The following is a 27,732-nucleotide window of genomic DNA, read 5'->3' as shown; positions in this document are numbered from 1 at the left end:
TTCCCCCTTAAATGAGAGGTATGTTATTTTAGTTCTATTTATACATAAACATTCAGTCTTTGCTTGCTCAGGGAAGCTCTGGCAAAGTATAGCAATGTGTTTGGATCAAAAATAACTCAATTGTCTATCATTCTTAATGCCCCATTTTATATTCCACTAGTACATACAAATGAGAACAGTGTTTCGTTTGTTCTAATTCCAAATTTGTGTTTTGTCTAAGTATGTCACCTTTAATATGCTACTCAATGATAATACTAATCACTACTAATAACAAGTAGATTTTTCTCTAGTATTTTATTACACTGCATTTCCTGAGGGTAAAGTGCAAATCTTGCTCCAAATGTTCTTTTCACTTTCTTTTTTGTGACCAAGAAAGGTGTGAGTATGTTTCTAATAATTGAATTCTTGGGCATATACATTTAAAACCAACAGGGATGAAGGGAGAAGGGAAAGGGGGCTACAGCCTGGAACAAACATCTAGATTAGCAGTTTTCTGTTACTCAAGTGGAACATACTGAAAGTCAAATTTCATGAAAGCCTTGCTTTGTAGCACCAATTCAACAATTTTCTATTTAAAAGGTTAATGTGTTACTTTCTGAGAGAACAATTTCAGTGTTTCCAAATGTGAGGAATAAAAGTACATTTTAAACTGATGAACCAGCTAGAGGAGTTTAGTTTATAATTCCGTTAACTCTTTAGGAATGAGATTTACTGAAAGCTCTATGAAAGATCCACTGCTTAAAAAAACTATATTATTAATGCAGTCAATAAACAATGAGTGGGTAAACAGGATTTTTTTTAATGGATAGAAACTGCTTACCAACTGCAATTTTTTCCTCAAGTCTGAAAAAATAAAATAAGCCAACACATTCACTATTTTCCATCCTCATTGAAATATCAAAGTATGTCTATTTTTTTTAACCACCTTTGAAGATGAGTGGCACCTTGATCAACAATCCCATTATAATCATTCTGTAAAGCAACAGTTTTAGTAGACTGGACTATCAAGTTTGTCAAATTATTCTCAAAACACTGGAACTCAATCCTTAACACAGAGACAAAAAGTGGATTTCTCACGTAATTTTCACTCTGCACTGAAAGCAAAAGCTATTCTCTACTTGGTAGTAGCTTTATAAAAATCAGTCTCCAAGAGTAAATTATATTTTCAGTCACAATATATCACCTTAGACATTTTCTGTCCTGACCAATTACAATTCCTATTTAATTGCTATTTATCCTCATGCTTCCTTGGCATGAATATCAAAATGACATTCATTCAGCACCTTATTCTGAATGCTGCTACTGGCATACATGCAGATTTTAGGTGTTCACTTCCAGTTTACCTGCACTGCTTAACACTGCTAGCTTTTCCACATTTCGCCCAAGACATTCTTATGGTATTGGCCAGGCTTAGGCTGCCCTTAATATCCAGCATTTAAAAAAAACCCATCAGAATTACTGAGACTGCAGTAAATTTCTGAACTGCTTTTGTTACTGAAAAAGCACACTTTCTTCATCTGATTTACTTCAACCAAAATCAAACGAAATCTCTAGGTATTCCTCAGATCAGACACATGTGATTTGTTATAAAAAACCTACTTATCACACTACAGCCCTGGTCTATTTGTTGTTGTAGGTGTAAAATTAACTCAACCATGTTATTGCCCACAATCTTACAGTGATCATACTAGTAGGTGGCTGAATTTTAGTGTTGGAGAGTGACAAATCTGTTTATTAAACTAAATTTAATGTTCCCTTGGATATGAGCTATATAAAAATACAGCAACTTAACAGTTCATAATAATCCCTGATAGAGAGTCAGATTTCCCTTGCTCTGCTGCTTTTGAAATGGAGGAAACAGCCTGCTAATGATGCATCAACATCCATGTTGAGGCAAAGGAAAGAAAGCAAAAGGAGAGAGAAGCTTGTTGAAAGTGCTAAATGCTTCTAGAAATGCCTTTTAGAATGGATGTATATGACTTTTCCTTGTTAAAACCGATACAGCACACTCAGGGTTTTCTTGTTGCTTTCAGTCTCAAATCCACCAGGGACAAAAAGGAAGTTTGGTGAGACTTTGGGTGAATAAGATGGACATGATTAAAAAAAAAAAAACTTCCCTACTTAGAGCTTTTTTTGAGGTTTAGGGATGTAAGAAAACAGAGAGCATATTTAGAATGTAATTATTAATGAACTATTTTAATATTCTTCATATATTACAAGTAGAAACAGGGCTGGATTAATGTCAGGGTCAAAGCTCAGGGACTCAGGCCTAAGAGGGCCCAACAACCCATCAATGAATGGTATTTATTGGGTGTTTACTGTGTGCAGAGCACTGTGCTAAGCACTTGGGAGAGTATAATACATACAGTATGACGATAATGTGGCCCCAAATCCCTGCATCTCCAAAAGCCACCTTCAAGTATAGTTGCATAGAGCATTCTGAAAAATGCTCAGATTGGCCAATTCTAGAGCATTTCTCTAGGGGCTAACCTTACATCACCCTTACTAACTCCAGAGCTGTTGCATTCCCTTCCTAGGTCTGCATGAACTCTAGTGTCATGCAGAAGTCATGGAACTAGGCAGCAAAAGCTGTCACAGAAAGAGGCTTGGCAATTAAAAGTAAATTTATAAACCAGGCATAAAAACCCAGTTCGGAATCTGTATCAACAGAGGACAAGTCAGTGTAAACCAGATGACCACCTTAAAGACCCCAAAATTCTTAAATCCATTTTGGTGCATAATGTAGGGCGCTGGAATGTCATTCTGGGCTCTGGGACTGAGGCAAGGAGGCGGCTCTGCCCTCTACCATTCTACCCACCCGATTTAGATATTCTGTTCTACCTCAGCATTACATTAAAATTCAGATGATTCATTTTTGTTAGGTTTAACAACTACAATCCCGCTGACTTCCCAAAAGCCACATTCAGAAGTAACTGGTTGACATCATTCTGTTCGAAATGGGCTTCTGTCCACAATGGAACCCCTTTTTTGTCTGCTAATACTTGGTTCCACAATATTTGAACAACAAACTAAAGTCAGGACAACAGTAGGCCATTGTTCTTTTAGTGTAGTCGCAATAGGCCCGACCCAGAGTTTGGGATTCCTGTGGAAACATAGCATAGTGCCTCCCCCATTAATGGTGTCCTGTTTTGTGTGGTGTAGTGTATAGCTTTTTAATATTTTCCTATCCTACCCCTTCACTGTCTACATGTCTCAATCTCATTTTGTGCCCCTTCTGACCAGGGCACTAGGAGAGACAAGGAGAATTCAATGCCCAGAAAGTATGGTATCACTTAAAAGTACACAGACAGTTCTGGTTTATGGAGAAGACATCATGGAACTGGGAAAGACTGTTAGGTCTTATTAAGCTTTGGCTGGAGGATCTGAATACCTAAAGCTAACAGTATATAAAAACACAGGGGGATTTATACAACATTTAGGCTAATACAATCGCAAGCTTAGTATCTGTAGGTGCAAGCATTATCTGATAATACACATAAGAGAATACTGAATTATTTTTCATTTTAGTGCGAGTTAAGAAATGTGTCTAGTCTGGGCAAAGAAAGTTTAATAACTGCTACTAGGTAAGGTAAATTTTATCTGGGTAAGCTGACAGGACAAAATGCAAATCTATCTTCCTTGGCATCAGTGCCTCAAAGAATTGATGCTTGAAGAAAGCAGAATGCTAAGCAAGAGGAAGAGGTGGATTTTGGCAGGCTTGTCGTATTTCAGAGGAAACTAGCTTTTAGGAGGCTTATGAATGGCACTTCTGGGAAAGAAGCTGGAGCAAAACTGGGAAGCGTAATTTATCAAACAGCACAAAGGCATATGTGTTGCTTCATTTAATTTGCTGATATCTTGCTAATCACTACACGGGTGGGTCAATGAGAACTCAAGAGGATCTGCAATTGCAGCTTTTTATTTTTTTGGACAAACTGCCACTTACAGAAGCTTTCACGGCCCTGAAATTTCAGGGCTTACATTTAGAGCTTTAACAAGAAATGGTCATATGGTCAATAGCTTTAACAATAAATGCAGTAGGTCCAAAGTAGGTGGAGTGTATTTAATCTTACGGGAAAATAAATTACAAAAGCATCAAACGTACCTCATTCATGAGCAATTTCAGGTACAGGGTTGCCTAAAAAGATAACTGAAATAGGGATGTTATCCTAAATATTAATAGTTAAATGTTTGAAGGAAATAGTTTTCACTAATGAAGAAATTGACAGTGACGATAAATGTCTATGCCATTACACGATTCAAAAGAGAGATTTTCAGGTGCACTCATGTCCCTTCACTGTCTGTGGAAGAATATGAAGCATAAGGTAGAAGTTGCATTCGGAACACCTTTAACACTGACTCTGTATTAAACTGGGGAGTCAGCCTGTGGAACTAAATATACCTTCCACAGAGATAAAAGGAACTAGCACATTATGTACTGCAGTTCAATACACCATAAGCAGTTTACGACATGGAGTTAATGGACCCCTGGGGTGGCCTAGTGGAAAGAACACAGGTCCGGGAGTTAGAGGACTTGAGTCCTAATCGAGGCTCCACCAACTGTCTGCTCAGGGACCTTGGGCTGTCATTTGACTTCTTGTTACTTTACTATCTCATCTGCAACATGGAGATAAAATACCTGTTCTCCCTCCTATTTAGGGATGGATACAACTTCATTATCTTCTATTTAGCCTAGCCTTTAGAACAACAGATAGTGGGGACTTAACCTATACCACGAAAAAAAGCTCCCTTTTTTCACCTATGCTTTTGTACCTTCCTAATCTGTCAGTTGATAGAATTCTCACCTAAAGGAAATTAATTCTTCCTAAAATGGTCTTGTAGGACAAGTTGGATAGGAGAGCATAGTGCAACAAAGTTCTGAAAAAAGTCTGCTCTTCTACATCATGCAACGAAAGAACAGGATACACTCAGTTCTGCCATAATATGTTTCCATCAGTGTTTTGGCTAGACTGTTGTTAGGGAATCAGGAAACCTTCTTCCAAAAATACGGGACTCTTTGGAAACAGCACAATACAATGTCAGACTAAATGGCAATGTCAAACACTGTAGGCACTACAATATGAGCTTTCCCAAACATGGGGTTTTACAAGAACACAGCTCCCATATTATTGGAAAACAGGATGTGAATTCACTTTGTCAGTAAACAGGAGATAAGGATACTAAAAAGGCTTTTCAATTTGAACTGCTTAAGAGATGATGGTAAATTATTCTTCTATCATTCATGTTTCCTCAGAGCATTAAAAACACAAACTTACCAACCAAAACTACGAGTCTGTACTTCTCATTAGTCTGTCGCTGGTATGTTGAAACTTCTTCATAAGTTGGGACATCTGCCGTATCATATTGATCGCTTTTCTTGCATTCATACATAGACTTATTTGTCTTCTTATCTTTTCTACTAAGACGGAAACTTCTTCTAAAACCAGCTGCAATAAAAACAATTTCTTTTTTTTTTAAAAAAAAAAAGGCCCATTATATACCTAAAAAAAATAAGTGGAGGGCATTTTATTTTTCATACAGGAAAATTTGAAAGTCAGTTAAGAATTTGCGAATATATTTCCTCAAACTGTACTCCCAACGTTAGACAAGCCAGTACTTTCTGTGCCTAAGTTTACTCCCAGGTGGTAAATTGGACACTTTTGGAAGGGCATCAACTAATTAGAACCACTAAAGGGCTATAAGTATCCTCGTACTTATGCACTATTTCCTTGATGGTCTTAGAACTGATGTGCCCCCAAAGGTCCTAATTTTTTTCCACAAAATTATTTATGAAAAATTGGGGAAATTGGGATCGGTAGCCTAAATTATGTCACCCAAATTACAATACTGCTCAGAAATACCTAGATCTGGATAGGTTTCACATTACTACATAGTGTACATAGAAATTCTGAGGAAAATTGGAGTTATTTTTATTAAGCCTTCCATTCCCTCTTAATACATGGTTTTTCCCAGAGCCAGCCCTGAGGACCGAGTCCTACAATTAAGTAAAAAGTATATTGTTTAGCCTTCCCTTCTCCTATTCTTTGTGGCCTTCTTGGCCCTTAGAACCTTGGACAATGGCTTCTTCCTCTTTCTCCCCAGATTATCTCCCCTTTTACCTCTCCCATCCTTTGAACTCCATTGGTTATTCTGCAGCATCTGCCCTCCCCTTCCTGCCCTGTAGCCCCATCTCTCTGCTCTCTGGGAAGGAGGGAAAGAGAAGGGGTGGCATGACTGTTTTGGGAGTTGGTCCTACATCAACGGCTGTTGCTCCCATCCTGCTCTGGTTTGTCTCTCTCCCCCATAATATGGTTGGGGCTAGGGGGGAAGGTGGGGCTACAAGTGGGAAGGAAGAAGCTGCTGTATGTATGGCATATTGGGGTGGGGTTGCTGTCAGATGTGTCACTGGTTAAAACATATATTTGAGTATGGTGACTGACATGACAGGCAAGGAGAAGGCAAAGTTCAAGGGATAGGAAGCGGACAGGAAAACTTCTTGGAAAGGTCTCAGAGAAGCAGCATGGCCTGGTAGTCAGAGGACCCGGGTTCTAATCCTGGCTCTGCTGCCTTCCAAGTGACCTTGGGCCAGTCACATCTCTGTGCCTCACTCACCTCATTTGTAAAATGGGGACTGAATACCTGTTCTCCCTCTTACAGGAACTGTAGAGAGGACAGAGACTATATCCAAACTGATTAACTTTTATCCACCTCAACACTTAAAACAGTGAGTGACACATACTAAGCACTTAAATACTGAACCTCCCCTCTTCAAAAAAAAAAAAGCATTTAATAAGCCAAAATTGAAGAGACATCTACTGAAAAACATTGATGATGGATCAGGGATTTGACCCAATTCAGCTACAACCCTAAGAAATAAAGTCCTTAAGCAGCATATCTTTAGAAGACATATATTTGCCAAGAAACAATATTCATATACCCTCAATCACAAAACTCAAGGCAGCACAATGGTTTTTCCTACTAAGATGTGGCTGGACAAACGTAATTGAAGGCAAATCTGGCTGGAACAATTTAAAATCCAGGTGAGTTACCTATCTACAGTATGAGTGGGTGCTTGGCTCTGAAAGGTTGGTCAATTCTGATTTCAATGGTTTTAATATTTTTAACTTTCTCTATTCACTTTGTGGTTTAGTACTGAAAATGACAACTAGGGAAAAGTTAGTGATGTTATGGATAAGAAGAAAATATTAAGCACTCAGCAATTACTTTGGGCAGACTAAAACTGTTGATAAATACAAGCAAGGGCAAGAAAGCATGGCAGGAAGGAGTCAATTGCTTATACAGTTCAAATTAAGAGCGAAGAATCAGTTTCCACAGATGACAAAATTAAAAAAAACACCTAAATGAAAAATTTAACACTCCATTTCCGGCTGACTAAATGATGAATAAACGACAGTTTCACAGGCCGCAAAATTTTGCAAGGAAACAATGATAATACTACCTGGGGTTTTAATGTACCACTAAACATAAAATTTCAAATCCATAATTCCTTAAATGCTTTATAACACATATTTTAGTACTAGTAGAAAAATTATAAAGAAGATACTATTATCTCTGTTTTACAGGGAAAACAGTACTAGAAGAAAAGGTCAGTGACAGAATATGAAATAGAATTTCAGGCTCCCAGTTCTCTGCCCTCTCCAGTGGCTTCTACTTATCTCAGAAAAAAGTACATGAAATTATATTAATGAATATCAAGGTTATCAAAAATTACAACTGAGAAAGGCATGTTATTTCTTTTTCTATCCAACTTCTTGTTTGACAAATTGTATTTTACAGCATGGTTGCTAACAAGCTACTGCCTTGTTTGTGAATTGACTAAAGAATGACAATTTTAATGGAAATTAAAACATGGTACACAAGAAATCTTTAACAGATGTGAGGGAAGAGATGGTAAACTCAGTGCTTCTTAAAATATAACAAACTCCCAGTTTAAGGGATGTACAAAGTAGGTAGCAAATTGGAGAATTTCAGGAAACACAGGAAAGGAAATACAAAAGAAATCAAACCACATTCCTTTCACACCTGCTACAGTCATTTTTAGGATGCAACTAAAGCATGTCTTCTTCCACATAAAGCTAGATCAGATGCTATAAGTAAATCTTTTTTTTTAAACATAAAATGATATATGATTACAAAACCTAATAATACTGAAAGCAGTTCGCTAAAAGTAATAATGTTGGTATTTGTTAAGCGCTTACTATGTGCAGAGCACTGTTCTAAGCGCTGGGGGAGACACGGGGGAATCAGGTTGTCCCACGTGGGGCTCACAGTCTTCATCCCCATTTTACAGATGAGGGAACTGAGGCACAGAGAAGTTAAGTGACTTGCCCACAGTCACACAGCTGACAAGTGGCAGAGCTGGGATTCGAACTCATGACCTCTGACTCCAAAGCCCACGTTCTTTCGACTGAGCCACGCTGCTTCAAAGTCAAAGGTGAAAATAGTTAATACTCAATACTATGCTTATAACTTATTTCTTAAGTCTCAAAGCAAAGCCTCCATAATCTACTTATATAATTTATGTAATACTGAGCCACTGCACTTCTCTAATAAAACCAAAAAGGACCATTAAACATAAACACAGTCAATCACTAAATTCTGTCGGTTCAACCTTCAAAACATCACTAAAGTCCATCCTTTCCTCTCCAAACTGCTACCATGTTAATCAATGCATTTATTTTATCCTGACTTGATTACTCTGTCAGCCTCCCTGCTGATTTCCCTGCCTCTCCCCACCCCAGTCCATACTACACTCTGCTGTCTGGATAAATGTTCAGTCCATCTTTCCCCACCCCTCAAGAACCTCCACTGGTTGCCCACCCACCTCCACATCAAACAGAAACTCCTTATGGCTGGCTTTAAAACACTCAATCACCTTGTCCTTTCCAACCTCAGGCTTGGGAATCAGAGGTCATGGGTTCTAATCCCGGTTGCGCTACTTATCAGCTGTGTGACTTTGGGCAAGTCTCTTAACTTCTCTTTGCCTCAGTTACCTCCTCTGTCAAATGGGGATTGACTGTGAGCCCCATGTGGGACAACATGATCACTCTGTATCTACCCCAGCGCTCAAAACAGTACTTGGCATATAGTAAGCACTTAACAAGTACCATCATTATTATTATTATTATTACCTCACACTCCCCTACTACAACAAAGCCTTCACTCCTCATTCCCAACCTACTCACTGTAACTTCAAAGCCTTATAGAAGGCGCACCTGGTCTGAGGCCTTCCCAAATTAAGCCCTCATTACCCTTTCTCCCACTCCCCTGATTTGCTCCCTTTATTCAACCCCCACCATTGCCCTACAACATGTACATACATATACGTAATTTATTTATATTAGTGTTTGACTCCCCCCTTCTAGACTGTAAGCTCGTTGTGGGCAGGGAATGTGTTATATTGCACTCAAGCACTCAATACAGTGCTTTGCACACAGTAAGCACTCAATAAATAAAACTCATTGATTAAACAAACATGGAAGAAAGATCTGAGTGTCTCATGACAGGGGAAATTGCCATTTGGTTTTCATGAGAACTTCACACTCATAGGAAAAATATTCACAAATAAAATAGGTTTCAGGTTTAAAGAAGAGATTTAAGGAAAGGGAACTCACCTGGGATATTGGTCGGTGAGATTATCTCAGAATAGGGGTCAGTGAAGAACAAGAAATGAAGTTGGGAATGGGAAAAGAAAAAAGGAAAAGAAATAAGAAAATTATTTTGCAATATAAAAATAAGAGTTTAGAATTTGATGAAAAAGAAAAATGAACTCAGGGAAGAACCACAGGGAAGACAGAAATAAGAACAATACTTTAGCAGAAGGACTTGTACCTACTGGAAGAAGTCCGGGGATCAGAAAGAGCAGAAAGCCAAACAATCAGACTGCGATAATTAAAATGTAGATGCAGCACTGGCTTAACACGGAAATCTCTGAGTGGTGAATGAAAATGAGAGAAAGATATGAACTATGAGGTACGGTGGAAGGTTTGAAGATACAGAAAGTACTCAAGTCAGTTTGAGAGGAGTGAAGAGAGGGGCCAATTTAAGGCAGAGCCAAAGAGACTCCATTTAGGGTCAACAACAATAGAAATAATAATAACTGTGGTATTTGTTAAGCGCTTACTATGTGCCAGGTACCATACTAAGCGCTGGAGTAGAGACACAAGATAATCGGGTTGGACCCATTCCCTGTCCCACATAGGGCTCAGTCTTCTTCCCCATTTTACAGATGAGGGAACTGAGGCACAGAGAAGTTAAGTGACTTGGCCAAGGACACACAGCTGACAAGTGGCAGAGCCGGGATTCGAACCCAACCAGGTCCTCTGACTCCCAGGCCCATGATCTTTGCACTAGGCCACACTGCAACAAGATTACAATGGAGTCAGTCAGGGTAGTGCCAGGCTGGGCTAGAGCAGTCACTGGAACTGGCAGTCGCACTACAACGGAGACAAAATAGTCCCCACCCTGCTCTTCCAGACCCTTCAACTTCATGTGCCTGGCTAACCTACTCCTGGGCTTTGCTGCTTCTTAACTGGAACTTTGGTCCCATTCAGGAATGATTTGAGGTGAGGCAGTGTGGAGTTGAAGCTGAAGGCTAAATTCATCCCACCATGGGATACATATAACAAGATGGCTCTGGGTGTGGCTAGGGCTGGGGAGTAACAATTTCCTTGGAAAGAAGCAATAATGATAATATACATGTGGACTAAGGAACAAAAAAAATTCCACCTGACGCACAATTTTGATGTTCATCATAAGGAACAGTAAGAGATCAATTTTAAAGGAAATTTTATGCCCAGGCCTTTCATCCATAACACTTATTAAAATTCTAAAAAAACACACAGGGTTCTCTTTATTGACTAAGAATTTTTCCCTCTTCAATTACTTTCCTGGCTCACACTGAGCACTAAAAGGATAACCAGTAATTTTAAAATTAAGGCCATTAAAGATTATCTCTTTTTGTTTTAATCCTCTTGGGCTGCTGAAAGCAGTCTCAAAAATATTTTAAATGTTTAAAAAACAATCCATGAACCCTTTCTTTCTGTCCCCACCACACCTCCCAGTCAGATCTATCTCCAAAGGCTACATATGTAGTGTGCATGCAAGAACAGAAGTATATTTTGAAGTATGAGGTCCTAGAGGTGAACCAATCATTTTTAGGAGCTGGGCATGAAGAAACAGTTACGGAAAATGATATCATTGCTTATGTAGGAGAAATTGGAGGAGAAAAAGGAAACGGCAATATTACAGTACGTGAGTTCAACAATGAAACATTAGGAATCAATTAAAGCTAGAGAAAAATGAATTCAGATCATTCATTACATGATAAAATTTGGAATACCCAGATCATTGAGTTATATTTCTCCCATCTTCCCAAAACACAAGTGGTAATATTTATTCTTCATCCAGGTTAAGTGGATGATACACTGCTTATCCTCCCCTCTCTCGTGCTCTACTTTCCCTTTCTTTCCTCCCAATTCTCCTCCTGCTCCTTCCCTCCTCTCCCCCTCAATCCCTACGTGCCTCCTTTTGCTGACTACTGTCCCTGTACATTACCATGCATGTTTTCATGTGCGTTTCTTGCGTGGTATCGTAGGAGTGGGAAAGGCACTTCAGGCATTTTGTGCTGCTTGGCCAGAGTGTCAGGAGCACAAGGTGTATGCTGTCTTCCACCACCTCTGAGGTGCGGCTGGGCTTCTCAAGAAGCCATGAAGGGAAGCAGGGTGGTCTGAAGTCTTAAAGCTTTTTTCCTCAGCTCGAAATTATTGGTTGCTCAGAAGGAGGGATTTTTTAATCCTTCAATAAAACAAGTGGTTTATCCTTTAATAATCTGATGTTAGCTTCAATAAAGGCTAGATGATTTATGACAAAGCCAATGATCCAAACTAATTGGCCCAAGGTTAGTATAATTTTTAAATGTGGGTAAAATGTTTGGATTTACCACTCAGGGAGGACTGAGCACAATCTTGTTAGTTTATCTGAACTAATCTTGGCTATCCAAATTTTTTCTCTAATCGTCTAAACTCAATTTATATAACCAACTCTTCACCAGCTAGGGAACAGCTAATCACCTTTTTACTGTAGGCGATAACCATAAGACATATGCCTGGCAGGTTAATTTACATTCGTTCTCATTAAGAGTTGAGATTCCAATGGAGGTTTATTTACCATTTTAGTACCTGTTTGAAATTTGTTTCCCTATCTAAGAGATCTCAAGATGGTTAATAATGATTATTGCTTTGAATTTATCTCTGATGCCAGTGACACTGAGCTCTTCAGTGACAGAAGTTTAAAAATTGGGAGTATCGTATACTTTCAGAGAAAATACAAAGTAAGCTCTTTAGATAAACCTGACCACACAAGCAAAGAACCACATAAAAGCACTGCATCTGCAGTAATAAATTCTTAGCAGCTTTTAGCTTTTGGAAAGAAAGGTAGCAAGGGAGGAGTTTTTAGAGCAAAAATAAAGTTTTACTTTAAGTGTATTTTAACTCCTATTTTTCTCACATTTTTGCAATTTATAATTGGCTCGAGATTTTGAAGCACTGTTATTTTTCCATAGTGCTTACCCACAGCTGCTAGAGATTTTCTGGGCTTGTTTCGTATATATATATATTTTAGAGAATGGCACGTTTACTTTATTACAATAGGGAAGTGATATTACAGTTCAAGTACAGCTGCAGATCAGCTCCATTAAACCCAGACAGACATCAGAAGCTTCCCCTTGTCCTAAAGTGTTTTTCCACGAGGAATAATTCATAATGAAGAATAATTACTTCCATGGACTTTAACCCAGTTGCACAACACTTTTGGTGACTAAGCTAACTAAACTATGACACTGAAAGGGCGGAGAGAAGAAAGGAATCACATCACAGTGGGCTGAGTTAATTTCTTTCATCACTTGAAATTAGGGACAAAAGTACAGCTCAGTTTTGAGGCAAACACTGCTTGAACCTCAGGCTTAGAGAGTCTGGGGGAAGTAAAAAAGGGCAAGTCAAGTGGGCTTTAGCAGAAAGGAGATGGCGTGAGGATGAAAGCAAGCAGATTCACTAAGAGTAGTAAAAGCCATTCTGACATGATCTTTTAAAACAAATGAAAAATTTGAAAAGATGTCATGACATAGTTATTTTAGTTAAGGTCTGAACTAAAGGAGGAGCATCACAAGACACTCAGGTATTTAACAGATATTGGTACACATGAACAGGCTTCTATTAGTTATTATTTTCACTATAAAATGAGAAGTAGCTAAAATACTTGTAGAAGGGAAAATGAAACTGATCAATCTGACATATTATTTTCACTCCAAAATATCTGGTAGAGTTTTTTCCAGGAAATTATTTTATGTTCATATACATGCATTTTGAAATAAAGAACCTAAGTTTTAGGTTTGTTAATCTGAAAGTATTTTGTAGGGAAAGTGAAGGACTTTCAATAAGAGAATGAACACAATTGCTTTAAAGTCGAGATATACAGTAAGAGGAAGATACATCAGTCTGTTCTTTCCTTTTCGCAGAAAAATAAAATGCTCTCACTATAGTTTCATACACAGACAGATTCTGCATCTTTCCAATTACTTGTCAAATTGTTTCAATAAATTTCATAAATAATATTGTGAGATTAAACCATCCATTTCTAGCCTTAATTTAATAGTTTGTCTTATTAAAATATTTTAAGTACTGCAGCACAAGTGAAAAATCATACAATTTTCATCAAACTTCCAATCATAAATGGATATTTATAAACTTTTAAAATAAAGGATTAGCATTGTCTTTTTCCTCTGTAAGATATCCACATTTTATTGTTATTTAAAATACATTTCTGAAAAGCTGCCAAAATCTGAGGAAGCTGAAAATTATGAATATTTTCAAATTTCCATCTATACTGTTTTTCAGAGCAAGACTGCCTCCGTAATAAAGCCAGAACTGTTGCTGAAATGCTAAGTAAAAAATTACTTTACTCATCTCTCAAATCATTTGATAAACTTTTTCAAGGATTTAGGATTCCCTTGCCCAAATGTTAGTTTTAGCAAAGTCAATATAAATGCAAAAATAAGGAATATTAACCATGACATTTTCCAGTTAAAAATGTAAATATTAATCAATCTGGATATTAGCAAAAAATATCTTAAACAGCTTCTGAAATTACAATGAAATGCTACTTCTGAAAATGGTGGAATAGTGAAAATTCAAATTTCCATTCAAATAGTTTATAACTTGTTTAAAGTAACATTAGACATGGAAATAGAACAAGGTAATATTATCATAGTATGAAACAGGGGGAGCAATGAAAATGTGCTGTTTGAACAACCTGGGGTGTTAAATACTATATTGTTAAAAAAAGTTTTTTAAATATATACAACTGTAAAACTCATGAAAGCGGAGAAGAAATTTTAAGATCAAGTACAAGGGGAAAAAAAGACAAATCTAGAGAAGATGGTTGCACTCTTGAAATTGAATGAGAAAAGTATGAAGTGTGCAAGTCACACAGAGCAGCAGAGGGTAAGTTTGCAACAGAATACATAATGTGAAATAGAAAGAAAACTCAAAAGGGACATAAAATTTTGAACAATAACTTCTCATGTGCATGATGATTTCATGTACATGACATGAAATCTACCGAACAACTTAATTTATAGGCCACTCTGGAATGTAACATGTTCAAGAAATAAAGAACAGCCATGAACTATGATGGAAAATGTACAGAACAAATGTTCAAATGCCACAAAAACCTCTAAATCTTATAACACTTCTTTAACTACAAAAGCGGAAACTCAAAGAGACTAATAAAAGAAAGTGAAGACCTGACAATAGAGCAAACTGGATCTTTTGAAGGTAAAGATTGATATCCTAAATGAAACCACTAACAATAATTTAACAGCACTGCATCACTTCATAACACACAAAAACTCTGGGCAGACTCAAAACAGTCAATGAACAAGCTCTTTCCTAATCAACCCCTTTGAAAATACAGTAATCTTAAAATTTTGTAAAAATGAAAAATAAATGAATTAATAACTTTCCAAAGGAAAAAGGGAAAGAATTGGAGGTAAATTTTTATAATGGTGATCCTTTAAAGGAATGGAAGTTTTTTTCTTTATAACTTAAAATCTACCAAAAAAGGACTAGCCCTCTTATTATCGCAGGAAAAATTCCAAGTGGTATTTCAGGCACGTTGAAATGATACTTAAGACTCACTATTTTTGATCAAATGCCTGTGTTTTGGTGAAAACATTTCTCCCCTTTGTCTGTGAATTTTTTTTTGTTAAAGTAATAAGTTATGTACTAGGGTGACCAAAGTTCTGTAGAGAAGTGATAAAACTAATTGGAAAAGTCAGATATGTACAACTCCCAGGTGATTTATTAAACAATTTAGTTTTGCAGATTTTGATGGACTATGAAATAACAAAACCACCTCTGAAACAGAAAAGGGAAATAAAACAGTATGCTGATATTAGAGGGGGAAAAATCTTGGAGGGTGAGGTAGAAGAATTAGAATATTTGAAATCAATACCCTTTTGTTGTTATTCTGTGGGTAAATGTGGTTGAATGAGAAAACGTTGCAAATTTATAGGCAAAGATCCACAAATGTATTCATCTACCAGTCAGGGACAATTGAAAATTCAAGGCTGAGTAGTTGGTATCATTGGCCAACAGCTACAAGGCAGAGAGGCCCTGAGCTAAAAACGCTAATAAATTATAATGAATAAGAAAGACACAAGGCAGTGTCCAATGCCAAGAACCTAAAAGTGTTACTTTTATTTGACAGGTAGACCAGGACCAAATTTGAAGATCTCTGCTTCAGGAGGGTCCAAAATTGACTTTTTTCTTTAAAAGTTACAAGGAAGCTCCAGGGAGGGTGCCACTGGAGAAAATGCTATGGGACAGTTCAAATTTTTCACATTATTTGCAAGGCTGGAGGGAATGACCTTGGCCCAGAATACAGACCTTAGTCACAGCCCATGTTTAATTTGTATCAGGAAAGGCGCAGAGGTGGGGAAAACCAACAAGTTAGAATCTCTCCAAAGATGGGCCAATTGCCACCTAGACAATCTTCAGAGCAGGAACCCTATTACTTCCAGCCACATACACACTCTAGGATTTCTTAATAGCTTCAGCTACAACCACCGCCATTTCTTTGACTCACCAAAGATCTAGTCAGGATTCCCCAAGGATAAAAGATGCCAGGTCTCAACCCACAAGTCCAGGAGCTAAGGTCCTGGTGAGGATCACCAAAACAAAATTATGCACTTCTAAATAACATCCATGTAGCAAGGCTATGATATGGACAAACGGTCCAATGGCTTCATTCTGAGACCTGCATCTCCAGAGCTTTCTAGGGACCTGCTGAGGATAAGAAGATGGGGGTGCATACAGGATACATCAAAATTCATCAGAATCCCTAGGCATAGCTCTGAAATCGACTCAACTCCCAGGATTCCCGAGGCCCAGCCTTGAACTAGTGGGATTTTAAAACTGAAGCAAGTCCTTGGACTTAGGGCACAACTGCTTCATGAAGAATGCATGGAACCAGGTTTCTCATAGGAATGACTTTATAAATGAGGAAATGGTTCCCTTATCTACTGTTGGACTCCCAGTCTTAGTAGTAGTAGTAGTAATCATTATTGAGTGCCCTGGTACAATGCATTAAGCAAAGCACTTACCCAAAATAGTGTGTTTGATCAATTATAAATGAGTAATACGGCTCCATCAATGAATCCTTGTGGACTCAGATAAGTTCTGAGAGTAAACTTTTTGTTTTGTTTTGACTTGTTTTGTTCTATTTTGCTGTCCCCCCTGTTTAGACTGTGAGCCCATTATTAGGCAGGGATTGTCTCTTATCTGTTGCCGAATTGTACATTCCAAGCGCTTAGTACAGTGCTCTGCACATAGTAAGTGCCCAATAAATACGATTAAATGAATGAATGAATGAATATATATACTAGTTTTTGGTGTGTGTGTATATATATATATGAATACACACACACCAAAAACTAGTGTGACAACACACATTCTGTTGGGTGGGGGGCTAACCAGTCACTGAAGAAAATGGTGGGGTGTGCAGGCCAGGGCCTTGGGGAGGAGTGAAATGGCAGGGGTGGAGCTATGGCTGCTGTTGTCTAAAGAATTGCAGACAGCAGAAGTAGGGATAGGGGCAGACTGCCAGCCTCTCATGGACCCGTACCACATGGACAAGGGCATCAACCATCACACTGAGGCCTCCATTCCAGGGTACTCATATGAGAGCTGAGTTCCAGCTACTTCCGGCACTGAATCAGAGAGTGGCTTACTTTTACTTCACTGGAAGTAAAATGGACATGTTGAGTCCCCACTTAGTGATTCCACTTAGCGATCAGATAAACCACCATTCCTAACCCCCCTTCTGCTTTATGAAACCTCTCTCCCTCACATCATCCCACACTGACTGCAGTTGTTAAAATCGCTTCCCTATTTTCCTGCAGCTCTGTGCACCAGTGCCTGTGCCCCCAGACTTACTGCTGTAAAGGGAGCTAGAGTTATAAAGTCAAAACCAAGGTGCTATAAAGATGAAACTGGATATGAACTTGGAAACACAAGCATTATCTGTCCTAACTCAAAATGAGCACTTCTTTTATTTAGACAAGCACTGTATTAAAAAGAAATGACTGATTCCAAAGAGACAGTCTGTTCTGAAAAAGGAAACATTTCCAAAAGTTGACTATTTTACTTGCTAAATTACAGTTTATTCCCCATTATTCAATGACTCACTTTTAGCAAGTAGTGAAATTGACAACTAAACAAATACCACTGATAATGCCTTATATATCAATCATTGGTATCTATTGAGTGCTTACTGTGGGCAGAGCACTGTACTAAGCACTTGGGAGAGTACAATAAAACAGAATTGGTAGACATGTTCCCTTTCCACAAAGAGCTTACAGTCTACAGGAGGAGATAAACATTAAAATAAATTACAGATATTGGTGTTCCTTTTACTAAGATCTAATAGAAATGAAACCTCCAGGACAGATGAAAACATTTAGGGATAAAATAATCTCCATAAATGTATGATGATAGTCCTTCACAAATTTACAGAATTCCAATAATCTTTCTGATAACATTTCTTCAAGTAAATCTTGAGGAAAACTGGCCACTGCACCCTTTTGATGGTAATTTATATAAGCTGAACAACAGTAGAAGACATCATTCACAGTGTTATTTGTAGAGAAAATACTTTGTAAATTATTTTCAAATTAGGGACTGTTTTTCTGCCCTTGTTGTTCTTAAAAACTCTCATATAAAGTATGTGTATTGTTTCCAATTAGTCCACACAAAACTCATTGCAGATTTCTGCTCTACTTGCTTCTGGACCAATTCCCAGTTTGCACATTTTGTCTGGATTAATAAAAACCTGGAAAATGTCTGGAGTTTTTAAGGCAAAATTGAGAACAGTAAACAGATGATATTCATCTGTATTTACAGTACATTCATAAAAGACTTTTGTAATGCAGATATAATTTAAGTGTGCTTGGCACACACCAAAAAAAAGTTGGGTTTTTTTGTTAAAAAAAAACTCTCAGAAATTCTCAGGAAACAATTAGTTTTAGAAACATGTAATGGCATTACTCTAAGATTGATCATCAAGTTAATATCATTGAAGTTAACAGGTCATTCTGGGGTGAAAAGACCATAAACACAGAAACATTACAGAAAGCACAGTCTGTGTTTCTGAATTTAAAAGTCTCTACAGCATAGTAGTTAAAAATGAAGCCAGTAATCCATTGGAGTCTGATTAGCAATTTGTATTTCATAACAGGATTAGTTTCTCAGGTTCTATTTTCTAATATTTCCCAAAGTTTCATACATAGATTAAGGAAGGGAAAACATAACACCACTCAATCTGAAACCTTGCAGATTCCTTTCTTCACTTTGGTCTCAAAGTTGGCAGGCCCATTGCTTCCTTCTCTGAATGGCACTACGAAAACCATAATTATAAAGAATATTTAGATAATTTTCTCCAACTTCCCCTTAACCTCCATAGTTTGTAGGCTATACTAGTCCAATTTGTTTCGATTTTCTAAACTTCATAAAAGAATATGCTTACCATCTGTCATGAAAAACAGGAGTTCAGCAACAGAGTGGAAGAGCTAACACCTGGTATAAAAATTGAATTGGGTAGACACACTGAAAAAAAATCATTCACTGAAACCTGCACTTTTATAGAACAATATCCAGTCACTTCCCACCACATAAACTGACTCTTGGATATTATAGGGGGAAATTTTACTAATGGAGACAAGATTGCCTTTTTTGGTACATACCATCTTATACCTTAATCAGTTGATTGGGAAGTTCGAAACTTGTCTTTTATTAAAGTAACATTCACAATACTATTATAAAATTCAACTTTAGGTAATCTGAACTTCAACCCTGTGCATTTTTGAGGAAGTTACTAAAATATTAGTGCAAAACTTAAAAATAGCATTGTAAACTCTGGTAAGCTAAAACTTGATTGTCAATTTATTTTAATACATTAGTTTAAGAGATTTTATCGTGGACAGCACTGAAAGGTTACAGCGGCAGGTTGATTAACTTCATGTGTCTCATGCTTTCTCTTAAGTATGTTTTCAACGGAAAACTAATTTTCTGCTATGCAGAGTAGCATGCTTATTTTATGTTGAAAATCGAAAGGAAAATATTCCGGGTCTGGTAAATGTGTTATGGATTTGACTTAATGAATTTGACTTTTACTGAAGAAATCATCACAAAGTGGTCACATGCTAGCCTATTATAAATGCAATGCCAACTCATTCTACTTCTTTAAAATACAAAGTAGACTAATTGAAATAAAAAAAATTCTGATTCAAATGGAATAATTCCAGTAAAAGAAATCCTTACTCTTATCAGCAAAGCCAACTTTAGAGGCGAAATAGTGGTCACCTGAACTGCCAAGCTAAAGGGGCCTTGTTTCCCTAACCTTTCTCTGCAGAGCAGCATAGAAACAGAGAAGTAGGCTGTTCACAATTCCAGACTTAAAGGGTTTAAAAAGGGACCATGCCCTACCAACTCTGTTTATATTGTATTCTCCAAGCGCTTAGTACAGTACTCTGCAAACAGTGAGCACTCAATAAATATGATTTCTGGATACCACCTGCCACTGCAGTAGGCACGGATTAAGTCTGGGGTGGTGTCAGACCCTGATATTCATGCTTTTGGGCTTGATGCCAGCGAGAGTACTGCAAGGTGTGTCACTATTATATCTGCTTTTTAACAGTTCCCCTTCTTCCTCTGGCTATAAAGTACCAGCTCATCCAGGGTCAACATACTACTCCTGCTGCCCATCAAGAACGTGAGCGAGAGTTTAGACCATTTCTGGCTGGGAAGATTCCATTGGTTGAAGACCTGTAGCGAGAATGCCTCTTTTCGAAGTACTACCTTTTTCCCAAAACATGGCCTGTTCCATTTTCCTGACAAGTGTGACTGATAATTTTCCAGAGGCCTTTCAGAATTGCTCCCCTTTCTCCACAACCATACAAACTAAGTAGCGAGGAGAAGGAAGAAGAGATCATTGAGATCATCTCCAGAGAATTAAGAGGCTTAATTGAATTAGCATGAGGTAGGGTCCTTTCAGAAGTAGAGGCGTCAACGCGTAGGGTGAAGGAAAACATGGAAGAAATGGGTCAGAAAAATGGGAGAAAGGAACGCTAAGTGGAAAAGGTCAAATATTGGGCCATACTCCCCCAGTGGGGGAAACTAGGTGTAAACTAGACACTTTTGGAAGTTTGCACTGATTCCTTCAGACCACTAAAATATCATTTAGTGATTTACTGCTTCAATGCCGTTGTAAGTATTTCCCTATGTATTTGGACATTTTCTTCACGTGCCTTTATACACCCAAGTTAGATGCTGCTCTTTAGAGACTATATGTTGTCTGCCTAGTTCCTCAGAGGCATCATCTAGTCTCTAAAATGTTTTTTAAATAATTTTCTCAAAAATTTGAATCACTGCCCACAGAATTAAAAAAAAACTGAAAGTGGATATAAATTTTAAATAACTTTACTGACTCTTGTTTATACCAACCTGATGGTATTCTGAAACTACAATATTTTTCCTTATCAAAAGATGCATTCTTCAGTTAGGTATAATCACTCACTTATTCTTCAGGCATTACATGCTGGGTTTTAGGCATTTTATTTTATTTGGGATATGGAAGAGAAAGCAATGATTTACTCACTTATGGGGAAAATCCACATGTACAGCATGAGAGGACTTGGCAAAAACCAACTGAAAAGATTTTAATTACATCACGTTAACTGGGATAATTGGAAAGTCTTCCTTGACTTCATTACTAACAACATTATACAGAAACTTGCACAAACATATTTCTCATCAATGTAACATTTTAAGACATTAATCAATACTGGTTTCCCTTCAATGTATAGTGTTTTAATGCATAAATCAAGGTAAGAATTGAACACTGTCTGCAACAACAACAAAAGTTAAATCCTTTGTGTCTAATCCAATGAGCCTGCTTTGATACCCATATTCATGCTCTCTTATGGAACATCAAGACAATCTGATGCAAATTTGTTCATTCAAAATGAAAATAAAGCAGTAGTTGTAGAAAAAAGAAGCTAAAAGAAAGGAATACATGGTTTTTCCTTTCCAATTGCTCACCTATATATGTTCCACTGTTGTGACCAGCACATTCAGCATCTTCTGGATGAAGTGTAAAAGCACACAGAACAAAAGCCAAGAAATAAAGCAGAACAGTTAGAAGCCCAGCCGCAAATGCAAAAAGAAAAAAAAAGGAAAAGAAAAAGAAAAAGTTACTTAAAACTATATAAAGCATAGCATAGAAAAGCCCTCAGTGCACCAGTTTAACCATAAAGCAGTTTTATACTTTTAAGTAAAGGCACTTTAAAAAATTTTTTATCATGCAAACTGATATTTTCACATCTACAGCATTGCTATGACGCTAGTTGAGCAGATTTGAGAAGTGCATGTACTGCTCCACTTTTGCAAGTTAGGAAACGAGAGCACTTCCAAAAATATATGCACTGTAAATCAGGTTCTTTGCTGAAATATATCATTATGGGACAGCTATTTCATTTTGGCTCACTGGATTAGACAGAAAGGTTTTGATCAAAAATGTATTTTCAATGGTCTTAACACAAATGTAGATATTCCGCAGTTCTTTAAAAATATGAACTAATATTTTTAATGTTTTATTGCACAGGCCCAAATAAAAACCCCAAAGCGATCATCTGCCATTCCTCTAAAATGTTAGGAATGTAACGCGCAGACGAGATCCACAAATGAAAAAAAAACCCAGCAAATTATAGCAAAAGCAAACTTCAAACTATGTAAAAAATAACGTAACCATTTTAATGTTTTGGAAAATATGTTCCTAAGGACCATCAGTATGTGATTTGTTCAGAAATAATGTAAATCCTATACTGACTGAACAGCTTTGCTCTCCTGGGTTAAAATCAAATTGGAATGAATGTTTTCCACAGACCTTCAACATGTCAAAGACAAAACTTTGCTAATATGGTTCAATAACAATAATAATTTTATTCATTCATACATCTTAAATTAGGAATCTTTAAAAGAGATAAAATGCAGAATAATGTTTACAATTAAAGCCACAAGAACAGCCAGTGATTTTAACCTCCTAAAAATTTACCTTCTAACTTCAAGATGTTCTATTTCAAAATGTTTGGTGGTGTAAAAATCAATATGGAAGTTTTGTATGTATAACATAATAGTATCTTATAAACTCTAAACTATATTCACTTAAATTCCAAACACATGTTCTCTAAATAAAATTACTGGGCTATGCAGGGAAACTTCGTACATGTACCTTCAATTTCCTCTGAGAAGCACAAAGAAAATAACAAAAGGAAATGATTAAATGTGCTGAAAACACAATTAAAGAATGAAGAAGTTACATTGAAGAAAAAATTTACCTACCACACTCAACAGTTTCCTCATCTTAGAACAGCCAAAAAGAAAACAAATGTGTTTTAAATTCTTCAGAACCATATTATAACAGAGATTTAGTATGTAGGAAAACAGGAAAAACACATTTTAAGCTGCAGTGCAATCCCAGCATAGAAATAATTTACACTTACAAAAAGAGTAATTTGGATTAGTTTTATCATACTCACACAAGAGGAAAAACAAACAAAAACACACTTCAATAACTATTAGAGCTTCACATTTTTCCCCCCAGGGTAACATCTTAAGAAAGGAGATTTTATTCATGGTGAACATGGGTTCCCCTGTGTATTGCATGCCAAGATTGTACAGGAGAGATCTGAGGATGCGAACTGGCATAGGTAATGAAGGCAGGAAGGAGGTCTTTGGAAGTAGCCCAAAATACTGCAGGTGGGCCAATATGTTATACACTTCCAGGATCTCATTTCCCCTGGCAGTGGATGGAGATATATCAAAGAAGGGGAGATGACCAGAAGCCAGTATGTGTCAAAAGAAACTGGTTATCTGAAGTTGGCAATTGGAAAAAGTCTGGCAAGATGGGGTTGCCATCAGCTGTAAAACCAAGAAGGATAAGGTAAGAGTTTTAGAGACAAACTAGTGAGGATTTCAGACATTTCAGACAGGGCTTTACATTGTGGTAAAAATCCTTGTAGTAGGACTTGGAGCAAAAAGGCTGTTATTTCTGTATTAAAATAGGTCAGCTCATGATTATTTTTTTAGAAGTGGACAGCCTACAGATATGCATGAGCTCTGTCTGTTCCTGACATTTATTACTGCAAAGTCACTCAGTTTATTTCAAAGATAAGGAAATCAATTCCAATAAAGGGTCAGATCAATATCCATCCAAACCAGAATTCTACCTCTAGTGATAATAATAATAATAATTGTGGTATCGGTTAAGCATTTTCCATGTGCTGAACATTGTACTAAACACTAGGGTAGATTTGAGATAATTAGGTCAGAAACAGTCCCTGTCCCAAGTGGGTCTTGCAGTCTGTGTAGGAGGAAGACCTGCTACTTAATCCGCACTTTACAGATGAGAAAACTGAGGAATACAGAAACTAAATGACTTGCCCAACACAGCAGGACATGAGTGGTGGAGCCAGGATTAGAACCAAAGTCTCCTGACTCCCATGAGCTCTTTGTATTAGGTCATGCTGCAATAAAGAAGCCTTGGAGAAACAATGCAACATTGCTCTCCTTGACATCCATCCCAACAGCTATACATGTACGATAACACATTGCCCATGTTTGCCGCTAATAATCCATCACGTACTGTTCATTAGTGAATTTGTCTAAGCCTTCATTGACCATATTGACATTTTCGGTTTACATACTTCCTGTGCTAATATATGCCGTATGCTTACCACCCATTGAGTGGGAACATACTTCGTTTTAAGAACCCACTACATTCAAGATTTAATAGAGACAGATTAGTTTCTCTGTTGAGCACTTTACAGGGATGACTTATAAAGGACAACACTGAATTTAGGGACAACAAGTTAAGGGAAAAAAAACCTGCAGCTATCACTGTCCACAGATGAGATAAACTAGGCCACCCAATTTTACAAAGAAAATAACTAAGAGTAACAATACCTTATGTGGAGAAGTGACATCCCCCCCTCCAGTTAATCATGAAAGCAACCATCCCTCTCCAGGAAGCAGCAGTGAAAGAGTGGAAGGGAATTGGGAATTTGTTGGGGCCAGAAAGGGCAAGAATTCTGGACATGGGATTGAAAGCCATTGAGTGGGAAGAGAGGTCAGAGAAGTTTTGGGAGGATGTCCATAACCTTGCTGTGGGCAGGGGACGTATCTACCAACTCTTATGTTGTACTCAACATGAGCAAGACTGAGCTCCTCATCTTCCCTCCCAAACCCGGTCCTCTCCCAGACTTCTCTATCACCGTGGATGGCACGACCATCCTTCCCGTCTCTCAGGCCCGCAATCTCGGTGTCATCCTTGACTCGTCTCTCTCGTTCACCCCACACATCCTATCCGTTACCAAGACCTGCCAGTTTCACCTCTACAGTATCGCCAAGATCCGCCCTTTCCTCTCCACCCAAACGGCTACCTTACTGTTACGGGCTCTCGTTATATCCCGGCTAGACTACTGTGTCAGCCTTCTCTCTGACCTCCCTTCCTCCTCTCTCGCCCCGCTCCAGTCTATTCTTCACTCCGCTGCCCGGCTCATCTTCCTGCAGAAACGATCTGGGCATGTCACTCCCTTTCTTAAACAACTCCAGTGGTTGCCTATCAACTTCCGCTCCAAACAAAAACTCCTCACTCTAGGCTTCGAGGCTCTCCATCACCTTGCCCCTTCCTACCTCTCCTCCCTTCTCTCTTTCTACCGCCCACCCCACTCCTCTGCCGCCCACCTCCTCACCGTCCCTCGGTCTCGCCTATCCCGCCGTCGACCCCTGGGTCACATCCTCCCGCGGTCCTGGAATGCCCTCCCTCCTCACCTCCGCCAAACTGATTCTCTTTCCCTCTTCAAAACCCTACTTAAAACTCACCTCCTCCAAGAGGCATTCCCAGACTGAGCTCCTCTTCTCCCTCTACTCCCTCTGCCATCCCCCCTTTACCTCTCCGCAGCTAAACCCTCATTTTCCCCTTTTCCCTCTGCTCTTCCACCTCTCCCTTCCCATCCCCACAGCACTGTACTCATCCGCTCAACTGTATACATTTTCGTTACCCTATTTATTTTGTTAATGCATTGTACATCGCCTTGATTCTATTTAGTTGCCATTGTTTTTACGAGATGTTCTTCCCCTCAACTCTATTTATTGCCATTGTTCTTGTCTGTCCATCTCCCCCGATTAGACCGTAAGCCCGTCAAACGGCAGGGACTGTCTCTATCTGTTGCCGACTTGTTCATCCCAAGCGCTTAGTACAGTGCTCTGCACATAGTAAGCGCTCAATAAATACTATTGAATGAATGAATGAATACTCTCCCAAGTGCTTAATACAGTGTTCCGTATATAGTTAGTGCTCCATAAATACCATAGATTGATTCTTTATTCTCTTCACATTTCCAAGAAGAGGGTACTCAGTGATGATGGTAACTGGGGGTACCACAGGCACTGCAGGTTTCCAAAGTTCATGTTTCAGAACACCCCAAGGAGTCCCCAATCAGAAGGGCCTCTATAATGTACTGCACACCACTCACGGGCCCAGTGATTTCCATCTATACCCAAGTATCGCAGAACACAGTCAGGCCATGTTCCTAAAAAACATTGCTGTACTTTCAATGCTAGTACTGCAGAATATGTTTTCTCACTGTCTAATCAAACGTATTGGAATACCGTGTTCAGAACACTGTACTAAGCATTTACCTACCATACGCTTATTCTAGAATCAGCCCAAGCACAGTGGCTGAATCCTATCTTGATTAAGTAAAAACTGCATTGTAAATCCTTCTCCAACTCTCCTAATAGCTTTCCTACCTCTCAGACCCCAAGCTGGGCTCCCTCCTCTCAAGCAGCCTAGTGGGTAGATCACAGGCCTGGGAGTCAGAAGGTCATGGGTTCTAATCTTGACTCTGCCACTTGCCTGCTTTGTGACCTTGAGCAAGTCACTTAATTTCTCTGTGCCTCAGTTGTCTCATCTGTATAATGGGAATTAAGACTGTGAGCCCCAAGTGGGACAAGGACTGTGCCCAATCCAATTATATCTACCCCAGCGCTTAGAACTGGGCCTAGCACATAGTATGTGCTTAACAAATACAATAATTATTATTCTTATCTCCCTACTCCTCTTCACCAGCTTCTAATTTCAATCATAGCAACAGCTATTGTTGCCGGTGAGGTGACTGTTGCCAAAAGTGTCATTGTGGTGTGGCCTCTCCATTCCCAATTTGTAACTCCAACTGCCTGCCCCAACTCCAGTTGTTGGAAACAAGCTGGAAATAGGAAAGAAAAGAGGAGGGATGGCATGACAGTGGTGGCAAGTGCAGCCCTCATCCTGCCTCAGTCTCTCTCTTACTATTTTCACAATTGTTACAGTAAGGTAAAACTACAAAGTAGGATGGGGAAGAGAAGGTAATGCCACACGTCATTTTTAGGTGGCAGTACCTTACACATCCTCAGCTTAAAAAAAAATAAAAAGCAAGACACTGGACTGGAAGATGTAGGGGAAAGGGGGCTTTAATGTGATGGGCTCAAGGGGAGCAAAAACTTCTCAGAAAAGAGGAGAGAACGAAAGGATTGGGAGGGGAGGAAGTGGCAGCAGCAGCGAGTGAAGTGACCTGCTTTATTAATTGGTGTCATGGGTGGAGGGAGCTTATGAACGCTGGGTTATATCAGCAAACACTGTAGGAAGTAAACCCAAGATTCACATCTTGTGGGGTGGCCATAGCTTGAGGAATTCCTGCATCTTCTGTATCTAAAATAACCTGGCTGTTTTTTAATTCTTTTAGGGATTGCTAAAATGTCAGGCTGTTGGGTGGGAAGAGGAAATCTATTCACCTAATATTAGAGACTTTCTGGCCCTACCATGTGGACAAGTAAGTGTTAGATGCTTAATCAAAGGATACTAAAAGGGTTTATTTGGGGCAGAGCCATGGATATTCACATGACCACTCATTCATTGGAAAAACTCAATTTCATTGTGCTGATTCCTACAGTATTTGATACTCTTGAATCAGGGAATGCTGTCTATCTTCCAGAAGTTAGAGAACTCCACAGAATTTTCTAAATGTACCTCAAGTATACTGGGGCCCTGTACACTTCAATT

The 27,732-nt window shown here is 38.4% G+C and overlaps 1 protein-coding gene across 6 annotated transcripts in view; it reads right to left on the bottom strand.

The window, feature by feature from the left end:
• Positions 1–27,732, bottom strand: part of MPP7 (membrane palmitoylated protein 7) — a 220,664-nt gene that overhangs the window by 19,216 nt on the left and 173,716 nt on the right. For 3 of the 6 annotated variants that reach the window (XM_029078130.2, XM_029078129.2, XM_029078132.2), the window contains 4 exons: positions 22,974–22,994; positions 22,864–22,875; positions 21,675–21,716; positions 5,277–5,447 (listed from right to left, as the gene is read on the bottom strand). In XM_029078130.2, coding sequence (XP_028933963.1) covers positions 5,277–5,447; positions 21,675–21,716; positions 22,864–22,875; positions 22,974–22,994 — 246 coding nt within the window. The remainder of the gene's footprint in view (positions 1–5,276; positions 5,448–21,674; positions 21,717–22,863; positions 22,876–22,973; positions 22,995–27,732) is intronic. The other 3 variants (XM_029078131.2, XM_007667771.3, XM_007667773.3) reach the window with 3 other exon arrangements.

Source organism: Ornithorhynchus anatinus, chromosome 13 (assembly GCF_004115215.2).
Source record: "Ornithorhynchus anatinus isolate Pmale09 chromosome 13, mOrnAna1.pri.v4, whole genome shotgun sequence".
Lineage (NCBI taxonomy): Eukaryota > Metazoa > Chordata > Mammalia > Monotremata > Ornithorhynchidae > Ornithorhynchus > Ornithorhynchus anatinus.
The sequence above is the reverse complement of the archived record's forward strand: the minus strand, read 5'-3'. Positions and strand labels throughout refer to the sequence as shown.